The 16572-nt window shown below is 33.4% G+C and overlaps 1 protein-coding gene across 3 annotated transcripts; it reads left to right on the top strand.

Moving 5' to 3' along the window:
• The first annotated feature begins 469 nt into the window (after nucleotides 1-469).
• On the top strand, nucleotides 470-15475 carry LOC128162941 (ras-related protein Ral-A-like). 3 transcript variants are annotated; one of them, XM_052826373.1, is made up of 6 exons: nucleotides 470-629; nucleotides 1230-1381; nucleotides 1725-1933; nucleotides 5307-5481; nucleotides 11498-11607; nucleotides 12304-15475. In XM_052826373.1, exons 2-5 carry the CDS (start codon nucleotides 1274-1276, stop codon nucleotides 11597-11599), a joined length of 594 nt encoding a protein of 197 aa, XP_052682333.1. In that variant the 5' UTR covers nucleotides 470-629; nucleotides 1230-1273; the 3' UTR covers nucleotides 11600-11607; nucleotides 12304-15475. The 3 variants fall into 3 exon arrangements, with proteins under 3 accessions (XP_052682333.1, XP_052682332.1, XP_052682331.1); XM_052826372.1 differs by lacking the exon at nucleotides 11498-11607; XM_052826371.1 differs by lacking the exons at nucleotides 11498-11607; nucleotides 12304-15475 and adding an exon at nucleotides 9480-10645.
• The last annotated feature ends 1097 nt before the right edge of the window (nucleotides 15476-16572 follow it).

Raw genomic sequence — 16572 nt, 5'->3', positions numbered from 1 at the left:
TTAGCGGAAAAAATACACCCTGAACTAAAAAAAAAACCCATAATTTAGAGAGCAAGCAAACATACGAACAAAAAAAATAATTATATAAAATCACAGTCTGATATCACCATTGGCCATTGACGTATACGGGGTGGGAGAAATATTGACAGACCAGGATTCGGACCCAGGCCTCCTAAATCGCTAGTCATGTGTTCTACCCTCAGAGGTATCTGCACTGATGCAAGATCGGATTTCCTTATATAATGATATCGCGCAACTTTAAGTTTTCATATCAGCACTATAAAATTATGAAATACACCAATAACCAGAAAATATCATGTTTTTGTATTTTACAAATTTTAAATCAAACATATTTTGGAAAGAATGCTTTACTTACCTCTTTCTAATATTATTCACTGAGCATATCTTGATTGTTTTTAAATTTTCGCGGGAAATCATTACGCCCGATCTTGATCCGTTGCGTTTTGAGAAAGATTAATCCCAAATATAGGACATTGGGAATTCCCACAATGCACTCAATTTCGCCATTTCCACTTGAAAGTTCATGGATTTTGTAAAGTGTTCCGTGCCCGTTCTGTAGATATATTCTGTATTTTCCATGTAATTTCTTTTGTGATCAATAGTGGAAGGTAGGTTGAGATTTTTAAAAAAATATTTCACCATTTTACTTTATCTCCTTCGATAAGTCACGTCAGGTCACACGGGGGTAATGTAGAGTCTGATCAAAACAAATATTTTGCCGGCAAAAATAGAACTTTTGGTGCAAATTGTCGTACTAATGAATGGGAGTAGATGACAATCTTATATAGATATACTGCAGTATATACGAGGTTGGCAGCGGTATTTGTTTATGGTTTTGATTTTAATGTACAAAATAGAGTTGGTGTCACACCCTTATTGTGACCAAGATTAATCTACAGATCCACTTAACCAACACGGAAATGCATATTCAGTGGCGTTAAGTGGCTTCGATGTTTACATTGTCGCTTTTTAAAAACATGACATTCAGTAATTAATGGTAAAGTTTATAATGGTGAATCTCCTGTTATTGATATTTAAATATGATTAAACATGAGTCATAGATGTGGCTGATTCATTTGTTTGTTATATTCTCCACCTAATTAGAGACAATTCCTCATATCTATTTTTTATTTTTAATGTAATGATATCAACATTGTATACCCAGTATTAATTTTCCCTTTCATGATATTTCCTCTCTGTTAACGAAGGCATAAGCGAGAAGGAAAGGAAATAAAACACAAAGACTACCAAGATGTCGAAGGCGAAAACGCAGCAACCGCAGGTCATCCATAAAGTTATAATGGTCGGGAGTGGAGGTGTTGGAAAATCAGCCCTGACGCTACAGTTTATGTATGATGAGGTACGTTAATAAGCACAAACAGAGAGATGAACTAAAAGCAATTTCCAATATCCAATTCTCCATGCACAGGCACAAATGCGTTTGCATGTTTATGAACACTTGACTATAGAACATTAAACCCACTTGACTATTTCCTTTTCTTATGTATGATCTAACAATTCATGTACATTGCCAATTCTTTTTGAAAGGAAGTGTATTGATTCAGTCTGAACTTGAATGCATTTAATTAACATGTAAAATTTTCATTTTTAGTTTGTGGAGGGTTATGATTCGCATTTATGATTCTCTCAAAGCAGCAGTGTAACAATTTGCTATGATCTTTCAAATTTTCTTTATTTTTCAGTTTGTGGAGGATTATGAACCAACCAAGGCAGATTCTTACAGAAAGAAAGTGGTTTTAGATGGCGAGGAGGTACAGATAGATATTCTAGACACAGCGGGTCAGGAGGAGTACGCAGCAATCAGAGACAATTATTTCAGGAGTGGGGAGGGCTTTCTGTGTCTCTTTTCCATAACAGAACAAGAATCATTTCAAGCAACTGTTGACTTTAGGTTAGTATAGAGAGAGTGTTTAAAAAACCCATCCCTTTCTCTCCCCTCTTTCTCTCTGTCCATTCATCCATTCTCTCTCTCTCTCTCTCTCTCTCTCTCTCTCTATTTCTCTCTGTGTGCACAACAGCTCTCTAAACATTAAATTCAAGGGATCATATGCAGTTGAGGCAATAAGAACTCCAAGCAATAATATGCATTATGTCCGAGCATTAAGGTTTCAAATTTTCAATGATATTTAAAACTTTAACGTTAAAATTCATACAACTTGATTCACTTCCTCCCACTTTGCTACAAATACTCTGTAATTCCATATGTAGATACTTATTTTCACAAATGATGATTACCTAATTGTTGAATTGAGAGAGAAAAAAGCCCACTTGTATATTGATTTTTTTGATAGTGCGTTAAATCTGTAACAATTGTTTGAATCAAAATATGATTATATAACACACAAATATGAAAACAAAATAATTTCCCATGCTCAGTGAATCAAGTAAAGATCTTGAATGGCACTGAATCAGTTCATTGTGAGATAATCGTCGAGATTGCAAAATAATTTCCGTGGGCAAAGACCAAAGGTCCTGTTGTGTTAATGCAATGACTCGCACACTGTCACATTGTGTAGCATCCCTGTGCCTTAATGGTTAGACGTAATGGATATGATTAGTTTAATGCTAAATTCTTTATCATTATGCCAGAATGGTTTACCAATATGAGAACTGTTTTATGCCCATGAGATTTACCACCATGGAGATGGTTTTATGCCAGAACTAATGGTTTACCATTATTGGAATGGTTTTATGCCAGAACTAATGGTTTACCATTATTGGAATGGTTTTATACCAGAACTAATGGTTTACCATTATTGGAATGGTTTTATACCAGAACTAATGGTTTACCATTATTGGAATGGTTTTATACCAGAGAGGTTTATTATAATTATGGACAAGGTTTTTTGCCAAAATGGTTTACCATTTTGGGAAAAAGGTTTTATGCCATATTTGATGGTTTATTATAATCTGAATGTTTTATGCCAGAAAGATTATCAAATATGCATCCTCCCCCATTAAAACAAAGAATTTGAACACATAATAAGTTACATAAATGTTTGTAACACAAAAACTAGTACATAAATACCATTTATAACTATTTTCACTTTATTTCCTTGATAAATAAGATGATAAATAAGTTGAGAATTTTTTATTTCTTTAAAACTTTACTTCACTAAATTACATTAAAATATATATGCGTGCAGTAAAATTTAAGGAAATGGAATTTCTAATAAAAATTTAGAGATAGAATTCACCATTGTATAAGCTGCTTACACCCACACCAGCAAAGTTGTGTGATAAATTGTAACATCACTGGTAAGCTTGTCAGAGTGGAAACAGTTTTAAGTAAACTTTGTGATTTTGAGTTTCATTGTAGGCTGCAAGTCATGATATTGTTAGTTTTGCACAAATTTACGTTGTTTCTGACACATATCACTGTCAACTATTTCCTCTGGAGATTTGGAAATTTTACAATGACTCTTACAACATATCAGAGGTTAAATTTGTCCAATTTTTTTATTAATCTCGAATTCATGAGGAAACGGGTTTAACAGTTTTATATTCTGATTACTCTAAAAATATAAATGGAGAAAAGGATAGGGATCTCCTTTTACAATAATTTCACTATCAAAATAGTTCAGAATTTTATTGTTGACCTGTTTGTACATTGATGGCTCTTGGCAGTTCTAATTTAAAATTTTTTTTAAACTTCTTCTAGCATTCTGAAGCATATATTCATCATTCAGCAATTCAATGTGTTGCATTTTGTTAGAGTTATTTTAACAGGAGGCTAAATCTTTGGAAAACAGCTCATAATGTGGTTTTATATAGAAAATATTTTTCTTGTTTCTTTGAAATAACAAATAACTTAAATTATGCTTTTATTTTATTCTGAAAGAGCTGTCAATGTAAATACAGGTATGGAAATAAAAAAATTAATTTTGTCCAAGTTATTTTAACAGGGGGGGGGGGGGGGGGGGGGATGGGGAATCTTTGGAAAACAGCTCATAATGTGGTTTTTTTTATAGAAAATATTTTTTTGGTTTCTTTGAAATAACAAATAACTTAAATTATGCTATTTTTTAATTCTGAAAGAGCTGTCAATGTAAATACAGGTATGGAAATAAAAAAATTTGTCCAAGTTATTTTAACAGGGGGGGGGGGGGATGGGGAATCTTTGGAAAACAGCTCATAATGTGGTTTAATAGAAAATATTCTGCTTGTTGATTTGAGTTCCTATCACAGATATAGGCAGAATGTTTATGTAAAGATTCCCAAATATTTTTCTTAGCTGATTATACTCATCAAGCTCATATAGCGTTCCAATTTTACGATAGATTTTCTGTTTGAACGATAGGATTTCTCCCAGCAAGTGTTACATTTAAACAGAATACTCCTGGTTCCTCACTGAGTGTCCAGAGAATGGGCAGATATTCGGGAAGTCTAGTGGAGGGAAATGTACACGTGCTATGGCCTGTTTGTATATATAAATAAATGCCAAAAAATCACCACCTTTCTTGCCCATTGAAGCATCCTGTAGTGTAACATGCAAAAAAATGCCTTTGAATGTCTTTCTTCTATCTCCGCCGATGAATCTTCAAAAATGAGGTTGTTTTTAATCATGATATTTACTAGATAATGATGAAATGCTTATACAGTTGCATAAAGCAGAAAGCACACGTGTTAAACTGGTACCCTGGTGAATGATGTTTACGTACCTTTTATTTAATGTCATTGGTAATTCCTCTGTTTTTATTTTTGATCAACATGGGGAATGTCTTAAACTCTTGTGTTTTAAAGAGAAAAATCATTACAATTTTACTCATTACTTTTTCCAGATGTTTATTTGTTTGTTTTTTCTGTTTATTTGCCAAATGAAAAATGATAGATATTTAACATATAGACAATGAATGATCAGATCATGAAAATGTTATTTTGATAGTCCCAAGCATATCTCCTCATCCCCATTGGCTTGTAATACAGAAAGGACCTTCAAACTTCTTTGATTTCCATTGATGTAGCATATTCATAATATGCAGACTATTCCAGATGGAGTCTCTAATGGTTTTCACTAAAACATCAACTGATTTTGACATTTTTATGTAGATTTCTTTATCTTCAACTGTCATTTATGCATTCCCAAACTAACTTTGTTGATGGATATACATGTGAATGAACTGTATGAATGTATCAAACTCAAGGATTAACTTTTACTTTGAATAACTGATCTTCTATCTGTATTTAAAATTTTACACACTGCAAGAGACATGCTCAAGAATCATTTGAAGCAGAGTATACAGTGTCAGAATTTTTCGTTGTAGGGAACAAATATTACGAGTGAAAAATGACGACACAATACCATTTCTGTTAGTGGGGAACAAGGCAGATCTCGAAGATAAACGTTACGTCAGCGTGGAAGAGGCGCAGGAACGGGCCAAACAGTGGAGCGTACCGTACGTGGAAACGTCCGCCAAGACCAGAGCTAATGTCGATAAGGTAAGGACGATAGGGGCATTATGGCGACATTTTTTACGGTAGACGGAAATTGTAATCCGAGCATTGTTGTGAAAAATTGTTTTACCGGTAGTTATAGATGCATGATCTAGGGAAGCCATAAGAGTGTGTCAAGAAAGGGCCATGTAGCAGATTGAAAACAGATTGAAACAATTTTAAAGGAAACAGGAAGTTGAATCATTTATTGCAGTTTTGTTGTGATTTGTGATTTGAGGAAGTATGTAATGTTATAGATGCTTGATCTAGGGAAGTCTGGAGTTGGCTAGAAGTGTGTCAAGAAAGGTCTATGCCACAGATTGGAACAAAATGAAAGAAAGAAGGAAGTTAAATCAATTTTAAGTGCAGTTAGTTAGAGTGACTTTTGGTTGAAGGAAGTATGTGGTGTCATAATTAGTGTACTTGGAGTGGGGTCCAATCAACGGACAAGAAAGAAAGGTCGTAGGAATTTCAATGAAAAAACCTGGTGGTGAATTTTGTTTTATTATAATGGACAGGTTCATTTATACAGGAATTTTCATCCCCTCTGTGGTCAAAAGGTTAATAGAATTGTTCATGTTATTTTCTGCTAATTTCATACCATTAAATCTCATTTTAAGATGGACCTTTTTTGTACTCTATTTATGGGATTGTCAAGGATATAGGTATATAACCTTGAACCTTTTCAGCAAGTTGAAAGGTCTTACAAGTTCAAGTTAAAATACTCTACAGATGAGAATGGCTGTGCTTGAAAGCATACATATTGCTTTGGCTGTGGTTAAATGCCCTGGCTGAGGAAATTCTACAAATATATGCAAAGAGCTGTATTTACTAACTAGAGACTATCCATGTAAAGTTGATGTTGGATAGTTAAAGGTTACAACTAACAACTGGTCTGCAACATGCATTGGTTAAGTAATGAACAATTCTCTCTCTCTCTCTCATTTAGAACTATAATCAAGCAATAAATCCTAAAGACTCATGGTGAAAAAGCCCAAGTCTTGTTATAAATTTTAAAAAAGGCCTCTCCATTTGCAAGTAGAATCAGTTTGTGTATTGTTTAAATAGGACCAAGCCTCTGTATGTATAGATGTAGATAATCTGTGTTCATTACTGTAAATCAATTAGTATACACAAACCCTAAAGGCATTATTCCATGCATACAGGTGTATAATTAGACAGTTAGGTCCCCTTTCCTCTCTGATTTGACAGATGTGTTTCTGAATGTGAAAAATGTAAGGTGTTAAGAATGTTTAATGGGTGTCTTTTATGAGAAAAATCAGAATTCAGGCCTTTGTATAGGTGTACGAGCATTAATATTTATTAATTTGTTTTCCTGTATGAGTTGTTGCTCCTAATATGTGTGTAAAGACCTTAACTCCCTGACTATTAATATCAACTAGTTTCTACTGATCTTTCTAGCTAGTTAGAGCTGTACCAGTTAGCTGGACATGGTCAGGAAGGATTAGGTTGTATTTTTAGGTCAAATGTGGAATCTTAACATTACATAGCTTTACCTTCCATCAAAATTTTGTGCTTTGTGGAGGGCCAGTTTTTCAGTTAGATGAACATGTATACCTGTGTGTCATCACTGCTTCCCCTTTCACAGTAGTTTAGGTATACACATAGATCTGAGAAAGGGGGGAGGGAGGACAGAAGGCGTAATTCTGAGAAAAAGGGGGAGGGAGAAAAGAAAGCATGTCATAGTGGGCAGTGACGAGTGACAGTAATGATAATGGCCATTACAGCATATAGCACTGTTGACCTCGGACGAATTCCTCAAGTGACGCGTGTGCATGTCAGTGGTTGTATTTTGTGTCGTTGTTTTTACACGTGTAAAGTGCTACATGTGGTTTATGACACTTACATGTGTGTGTACCTGAATCATCAACCAATCAGTGCCTTGGGTTTATACTTGGTTGCTACAATCCGTTTACTCAACTTCCTGTCCCTTTAACCTGCATTTTTATTTTGGGTCTGTGCAGATGGTGGTGGTAATTTGTAGTAAGGATGTTTTTGAATACTGATAAAAAGAGATGCTTTATCAAGAATTGATTGGGATTTTAGAGGGAGAAAAGATTCTAGGAGAAATCATTTCGCCTAGAATTTTTGAAAGTTCACAATCTTTAAAGAAATTGTTAGATGTAAAAATTTCAAATCCAGTTAGGACTGTAAATATTAGAGACATTCTGAGCCTATTGTCTCATTTCAGAGCAAAATCTATTTCTTCTTCTGACCAATTAATATCATATATATCGTCTGTAGCTATTTAATAGATAACAAAACAGAATTATACATTTAATGTATTGTCAAATCAAAAGCAATGAAACAGGATGAAACATGTAAGATTATGAAAAGAAGAAAGGGTAATGGGAAATGCTTCACAAAAAAAAACCCATCTATATATATTGTCATTACTCAAATCAAAAGTGATGAAATTCGAAAATCAGAGGTATTCAGGATGAAACATTTAAAATTATATGATGTAGAAAGGTGATGAGGAACGTAGGATTGTTTTCTTGAGGTATGTAACGAGGGGGGGGGGGTTGTTGTTGTTGTTAAAAGTTTTTGTGGAGATGTGTTCTATCTCCACTCCGATTAGTTCCCACTGCCATTAATTGCTTGTTGCATGCAGTGAACACCTTATCGGTTCTACTGGGCCGAGGAAGCCAGAAATTCGAGTTCCTGGTAGCTTACTTTCATTAGTTGGTAATTCTTGTATTAACACAGGAAACAAATGTTGACCTCCAGCGTCTCGTTATCAAAAAAAAAAAAAAATGGGGAAAACACGAGTTTGTTGGAGAGAAAAATTTTGAATGTTACTCCAGTAGATATTTGTCAGAGTTGACCTATACCCAAAAGGAGGTATGTCAGGTTATTGGGAAGAAATGGGGGGGGGGGGGGGGGGGGTTAGAACGAATTTAGGGAAAAAATAAATCTTGAGTGATACAGCGATTTTTAGAGATGTTGGAGAGGTTTTGATGTATACTGGGAGGATATATATTTTCCCAGGAATGAACATTTTTTTAAAAGGTTATTTACAAGTACACTCGAGGTTTGAGAGAGTGGTTTGATAGATACTAGGGAATCTTTAGAAATTGTTACTATCAAGGTATCCATAGTAACTTCATATTACAGAGGGGAACAAATAAATGCAATCAAAGTCAGTTTTGTAGAAGTTTCTAAAATTCCAGCAAACATATTCTAGAAGAAATGGCTACAGGAGTTAAGAATTTATGTGAGAGTTGGTCCAGGTTTTTTCGAGCAATTGTGTAATCTCTGAAATCCATGCTGTTGAACCTATCTATCTTGTGATATGGGGATTGTAGGAAGTACATTACACACAGATGTGGCTTGTTCAGCAGCTGTTTAACAGAAATCATTTCCAACGAGACTGATTCATTTTTTCTTTGAATTTTTATTTCCTTAAGAATTTTGTGAATGATGAACAAATAAGCCAATTACAGATAAATATGTATTATAATATTGTGTGTATATTTAACATGTTTAACTTGCTCCTTGCTTATGAGGAAGGAAAATGAAGAAAACCATTTCGTTATAAATGTATTATAAATAGTCTTAATCTCTCTGGACAGCTGCAAGTATTTTCAAGATTTTTTGGCACCAGTTTTTTGCCTTGCCATCTGTACTGCATTGTTTTAAAGAAATGGATGAGTTTATTTATAAATACAGCAGGAACATGGCAGCTGATATGTTTAACAGGGAGTTATTTAATGGATCTGTATGATGAGATTGGGGCTCTCCTGTTTTATTTGAAGTGCCTTTTTTTCTAAATTGCTGAATCTAAAAGAGTTATCTTTCTTTGTTGTTTGTAACATGAAGACAGCAAAAGTGAAAGGAGAAGGAGACACCAAATTTTTTTTAAGGCAATTAAACATAAATTTATTATTATTTTGCATATCAGAATGAATAAAAAATAAACCAAGTTTTAAATGTTGATTTTCAACCATTGAAGAAACCATTTTTCTTTTCTTTTTTGACAGTGTTTTTATGATCTGTTACGCATGATCAAACAAAGTAAGTCAGGTGTGAGAGTCGGCACGATTAACCGCCGGATAACCGCTCCCAGTCAACGTCCAGTTGACCGGAAATCTCGAGAGGTCAAACCACCCGATAGCTCCTCTAATGGCTGCTGTCAAATCTTGTAGAGACATTCATACAAACAAACAGACACTCAAGTCTTCCAATTGTATACAACCAAAAACATGATTGACCGTTTCTGTGTCATTAACACATTGCTGCCAAATGGCATTATGACATAGAAATGATCAAGCAAACAAAAATTGTGAAACTTAGTTTTTTCAGTTCCAGCTGCCAAATATTTTTGAGACAGACTAACAAAGTAGCCATTTCAATTGTGACAGATGAAACTCTTATTGAGAGCACAGTGATACGATTTACCCATTCATAACATGTATATTTTTTTTATTTACACACAATGTGTGATCTTTGTTACCCCCCCCCCCCCCCACCCCCTTAAAAAAAAAGAATAATCATATTGTTTTACACCTGTAGGTTAGTGTGTTAATAGGTTAGTTTTTAGACCAACTGATGTCTGATCAAAGTCAAGTGTCAAACTATCCTGGTCATACATTTAGGAAGATATTGTCTGTGCAGTATCTTGAGATCCCTTACATGTCAGCTAGAGTACTTATCGAGAAGTTGACCCATTTTAACATTGCCACATTGGGATGTTTGGGTAGGGAATGTCTTGTATTTCGAAAAAAAAAAATTGTATTATTTTATTATGTTTTTAGTTTCTTTTTTTGTTTAGTGATATACTGTATTGTGATATAGAAAAAAAAAATAAAAGCTCCTTTGCAAAACAGTTTACTTTGAATCATAAAATTTTCTCCTAATTAAACCACACTGTTCTGTTTCATATCTACCAAAGTATAAAATTTCAATTTGTTTTTGAAATGAAATAAAATGATTTTTATAAACTGTTAAAAATAAATATTTATACTAAGCAAAAAGGTTTAAACTTTTAATGTACTGAGATATAATATTAAAAGACAAACTTTTAAGCAAGGAATTATAAAAAAATTATTTCACAATTGTACAAAGAATATCTTATGGTAATTATAACCCCACATGCACCCATAAACATATCTATGTAAGCAGTTATTGTACGCAAATGGACATATAACCTATCAATATTTATTGTCCCCATTTCAAACTATGCTTGACACCCCACTCCCCACCCACCAAACCCAATAGTCCTAAGAAACCCCACTCAATAGTCCTAAAGTCACCCATTCCTCAATGCTTTGAACACGATTTGATTAGATGTAAATTGTTTATATGTATTTATTTATGTCAAAATATGATCAAAATTATTCATTTCAAGAGACCTTGATTAATTTAAAAGAAAGAAGGATATGACTATAGATATAAGAACAAATGTTTCACATTACATATATTCTCAGCAATTTTCCCAATTGATTCCTCGCTGTTTGACCTCGTTGACCTTTTACATGCTATATAATCCTTACTTCATTTGTATATGCTATGTGTTGAGGCCAGCATTTGACAACCGAGTGTCAGATATTGGACAAATAATTTCTTATTGATAATTTGCAGGTGCGGTTGTACCTTAAACTTGTGTAAAATATTAATACTCAGATATCATTCTTGGGAATAGAGAGAATAACAGAGGAAATGAGAGAAAAATTACATATTAAAATGAGAAAGATGAAGATAAATGCAGCTGTGTTATCAACATCATATTTTGAGGGGAATGAAACTAATATTTTATAGGTATTGTGGTCATGTAGTCCACAAATTCATGTCGGTCAAAAAAATTTTGGATGAAAAAAGGGAAGGGCTACATTATTGCAGCTACATGGTCCCCTGGAACGGATAGAATATGTTCAGAAGTGTTGTATATTGGTGTTTATAATGATAAGGAGACTGAGGTACATTTCAGCTTGATATACCATCAAGTACCCGTATTACAGTCAGCACAGTAGTATTTTGAGATATTGTTCCATTTTTCCAGGTGTTTTATGACTTAATGCGAACCATTAGAGACAAAAAGGCAGCAAACGCCCCCGGAGACCCAATACCAGAACACACCACAAAGTGTTGTGTCATTCTGTGACCCGCGGGGTAAAGATCTCAACCAGCCTTCGCTGTCCGGCCTCTGGCTTCATTTATAGTTCTATTTTGCTGCTATGTCGTATTTATTTTTTCAAATTTTCCCCTCAGACTATGATGTCACTAAGTGACTATGGTTTATATGAAATATGGCATGCTCTAATTATTGTTTATCTATGACACTGTATACAATTAGTTCTGGATTGATTACCATTTTGCTTCATTATCGAATATTTACATGTATGAGTAAATATGGAAGGTAATTCACCAAATTAAAATTCTCTCTCTCTCTCTCTCTCTCTCTCTCTCTCTCTCTCATTACTTCACAAAATTGTAAGTAAACTTTTAAAAAAAACCCTCATGGATGCAATGATTTCCAGTATAATATACTTTGCCAATTCTACCTGGTACTTGTTAATTTCAGTATCTTATTTATTTTGAATATCTGTAATTTGTTTACAAGAAAAAATGGCATTTTAAGCTTCTTTATTTTTGTTTTAGCAGGCCAGTGCACATGATTAATGTATGAGAATTCTTTTTTCTTCAAATGTTTAAAATTATTTATATTGCAGCAATGAAAAAAAAAATTGATCTTGGTTTTTTTTAAGAGAAAAATTACAATATGACCTCAAAATTCTATTAACATATTATTTATGGTACTCAATTTTTGATAATTTTTTAGTATTAACATTTTTTGTACTTTTTCAGGTATTTTATGATTTAATGAGAGCCATAAGAGATAGGAAAATGGAGGCCAGCCGCCAGACGAATGGAAAAAATAGCATCAAGAAAAGCAAGAAACGAAAGTGTACAATTTTATAACCAAACCACTCTTCAGACATTTTTTTTTATTGGCAACAGTGTTCATGGTTCATTGCCTTTGACCTTTGACACACATCCTACGACCTTGAAAGAGAAAGCTACAATCAGGAGAAAAATAACAACAATTCAAGGTTTTTATTCATTGGAGAAAATTCAATGGTTACTCATTTGCAAAAAAAATCAGATTGTCTAAAGATGCAACAGTGACTTATACAATTGTAGTTCTCCAGTTTTTAAGCTATGGCTTTTATTTAATTAGTATGTTCACACCAAACTGTTAATACAAATAAGAAAAAATACAACCAAAACCAATTTAAACACAATTAATTTGCATATGTGTAGATATGAAGTATGCATGTGTAAAAATGCTTGTAATGAGAAATTTCATCATATTTTATAATATTTTTGTGTGAGCTCTATGATTTTTTTAATGTTTAAATACGTTGAATGTAGAGCAAATTTTTCTTCCCTGTTGAGATGTATGAAGGTGCCAGGTTTTTGTTTTATTTTGATGATTTTTTATTTGAAAAAGACATGTCCTTCAATTATTTTTTTGATGACCAGAAAATTAGAAAAAAAAATTTTTAGTGTGAAAATGATATCAATAGTATTGATATGAGAATAGCCTTTGTGTATATACACCTGAGGCTTCCCTATGCACTAGCTGTTATTAAGTGATACTTTTGTCTTGATCCAGTAAGAATTTCATCACTCTATAATATATGGAAGAGAGAGATTCCATTATATGTGGGTTTTCACTAAAACATGTTTTGCCATAAGAAGGTTATATTGTATTATTTTGATTTAAGTGTGTATTCTGCATTTTATGAAATACCAAAATACCTTGTGATTAAATTTTAGGGGTTTTATAATGATTTCCAACTTGTACTCAGAAAGCTGTTTTAGTATTTGTGGTTCTCTGTGATGATATAGTGTCAAGTTATAGGCCAGGAAGTTATTGTAAAGTTGTACTGTATGTCGCATGCCATTGGGTTTATGCTCCAGTTCTCAACAGGAGAAGCATAGCATAATCCTCGTATAGCAAAGCTACATAAAAGACCAGCTTCCAAACATTATTTGTCCCCTTCTTACATAACGGTTAATCTTCAGCAGGTACCATAGGTAAAATAAAAGTTATTTCCCATTTACAAAATTTACAATAAAAATTTTATTTTTGGAGATTTATGACCTAAGAATAAAAAGTTGTGTTTTTTTTTTTGATTTGATTCTAAACCACTTCAATGAAATAGGCATCTGCCATAAAAATGCCTTGAAGGAAAAATTATTCTCAGAATGTAAATATCTGTAGAGGAACAGGGCATATGATATTTCTAAATGTTGGCCTTAGATGTATTAAACCCATTTATACATGGAAGTTGTTGTGACTGGTGTCTTGCAAACTCGCGGCCATTTGATATTATGTGTAAAATCATTAGATGAAGAGGATACATGTGTATTTATTATAGGATAACATTGGCTTATATGATCATTTTGCTACTAAAATAGAACATGTACTAATTAAACAAAAATCTGTAAGGTTAGAAGACTAGGAATACATACCTTTCTGTAAATAATGCTTATAGATAGTAAGCCAAAAAAAACCTTGTATAGTGATTTCTGTGCAGTATTTTAAGGTACTTCACATTAAAATTGGCTTGTATATTTGTGTAATCAATTTAATTTATTGTTTCATATTTTGTGGTGCAGATAGGCACTCTCCTTATGTATACATTGTAGAATGTTTTGACAATATCTATAGATTGAATATTGATATAAGGTGAAACCACTACAGTATGTATACATTGAATTATTATATTGTGTATACACCTACAGTAAATGATATATACACTTACAGAATGTAATGTATACTCTTACAAGCAATTCTATGTTGATCTGTAAAACATGTATTGTTCAAATTTACCAGACAAAGTGTGGACATGTCAAGTAGTGGTCAAGGTTATTTGTAGTATATGGTCAAGACTTTCTTTCATTCAAAGGTGATCATTTAGAAATTATGGTCTATTAAAATTGGGGGGGGGGGGGGGGGGGGTGGAGGGGGTTAAGGAAAAGGACAGTACATGTACTAATATCATTCTCCATTCAAATGGTGATAGTTAATGTTTGTTGTTTTAAGTTAATTAACTGAGAAATTATAATGAGTAATATTTTAATGAACTTTAGAATCAAATATTCTAACCATGTTGGGAAATACCAGTTTAACAATGGGATTGGCTGGAAAATTCTTTTTATTGAAGTCACGACTTGTTCGACTATGATATTTACAATCTCATCCTCTCAGGCCTCTTCAGCATAGCTCTGAAAAAATTGTGAGGAAAGGCCCGTGAAATTGATGGGATTCTACCATACATATGGAATCATTAGTATTCATTTAGTTTGGGTAAGCAGAAGTGTCATGGTTTTAATGACTAATGTTTCATGATTTGTCGTGATTTTTATGACTGATATTTAGAAGTAAACTTACCAAAGTATGAATCCGAAAAATAACTCCAATTTTTTTTATTGGACCATGCTTGAAGTAAATAAAAAAAAAAGAACTTGGGTGCTCAAACAGGAAGTAGATCTGTGGAGGAATGTTTTTTTCTCTTTGTTAATTGTTTTGTTGTTTTAGTTGCAAACTGAGGGTTTTTTTTCTCTCCTCATATATTATACATATACATGTAAGTTGCATAATGGTAAAATTGTATAGAAGGCAGTGTTATATAACAATACAATATGTGTACATGTAGGGTTTTTTTTTCATGTCTAACAATACAATGTCTTATTGATTTCATGCCATATTTTTTACTCTATAACAAAGAATCTTCATGACGCTGTAAGCTGCATTAGGAAAATGTTTTCCAATTCTTTTCTGACTTTTTATTGAAACTGTTCATCAGACTGGTCATTGACCCCCTATAAAGGGGGAGATTATAGGGGGAGATGAGCACTTGATGAAATCCTTTGAGGAGTGCATTGCCTGGTTATTGTTGTTTTTATTCATTATTACGCCTTCAATATGCATCTATATATACTGAAAATAAAGATGTCACGAAATATGTGCAGACTTTCTTTTCTATAGATATTGAGACCTATAGCATATTATTATAAACTTCCACACATACCATTGGTCACACATGCTGTAGGCAAAATGATCTCGCTCCAATTTGTTCTCGTGGAAAATGGTGAAACTCGTTCTAAATATTCTGTATTGAACTTTTTTTTATTTCGTTCTGTAGCAAGTCAACCATAAGAGAGCACATTTGTAAACCATGTGGAGTATTAAAGAGACATGGGTAAATTTCGTTTTCTTTATCGAAGTTATAGCATGGATAATAAGGAGGCACTATGTATGGTCAACAAATTATCCATCAGATCTCTCTTAAACTTTGACATATGATACTCTTTTGGTTATAAACTAACATTAAGGTGCCTCACTACACCTTGGAATAGTTTCTTAAATCAGCAGAAAATTACTTGATTATGCAGGCACGTAGCAAGTGGGGGGGGGGGGGGCCAGACCCATCCAAAAAATCTTGACAAGCAAAAAAAAAAAAAAAAAAAGGGTAATTTAAAGTTTCCAAAAATCTTCAATATCCTAATCCGTGGGGGGGGGGGGGGGGGGGGGGTAACTTCAATTTGACTCCTCATTTCCTTATCTTCATATCAATTTTTTACTCACTTCCAAAAAAGTGGGGGGGGGGGGGGGCAACTCCATTATAATTCATTTTTTTATATGTAAATTTTAAAAAATTTCTTACTGCGAGAAAAAGTGGGGGGGGGGGGGGGGGCCTGGCCCCCCCTGATGCTACGTGCCTGTTATGATATAAAGCATGATGGATAAGAGGTATATATATATCAAATAGGTGAAAAAATGCGCAATTTTAGATTTAAAAAAAATGTGGGTTTTTTTCCAAAAATTTCATTCAGTAAACATAAACAAAATCCCCAGGTTGATTCGAACTCATGACTTGCGGCTCACAAGCCAGATACTTTAACCACTGAGCTATGACGATATACATCTGAATCGATTGATACAAACAGTTTAACATTTAACATTAACATCTAAATCGCCATCTTGTGACGTAGTGTCTTAAAAAGTATAAGTCTCGGTGTAGTGAAGTACCTTAAGTAAAATAAAAATCCAAATAATTTAGC

The sequence above is a fragment of the Crassostrea angulata genome, chromosome 9, assembly GCF_025612915.1.
Source record: "Crassostrea angulata isolate pt1a10 chromosome 9, ASM2561291v2, whole genome shotgun sequence".
Lineage (NCBI taxonomy): Eukaryota > Metazoa > Mollusca > Bivalvia > Ostreida > Ostreidae > Magallana > Magallana angulata.
Note: the sequence above shows the minus strand (reverse complement) of the source record. Positions and strands in the feature narration are given on the sequence as shown.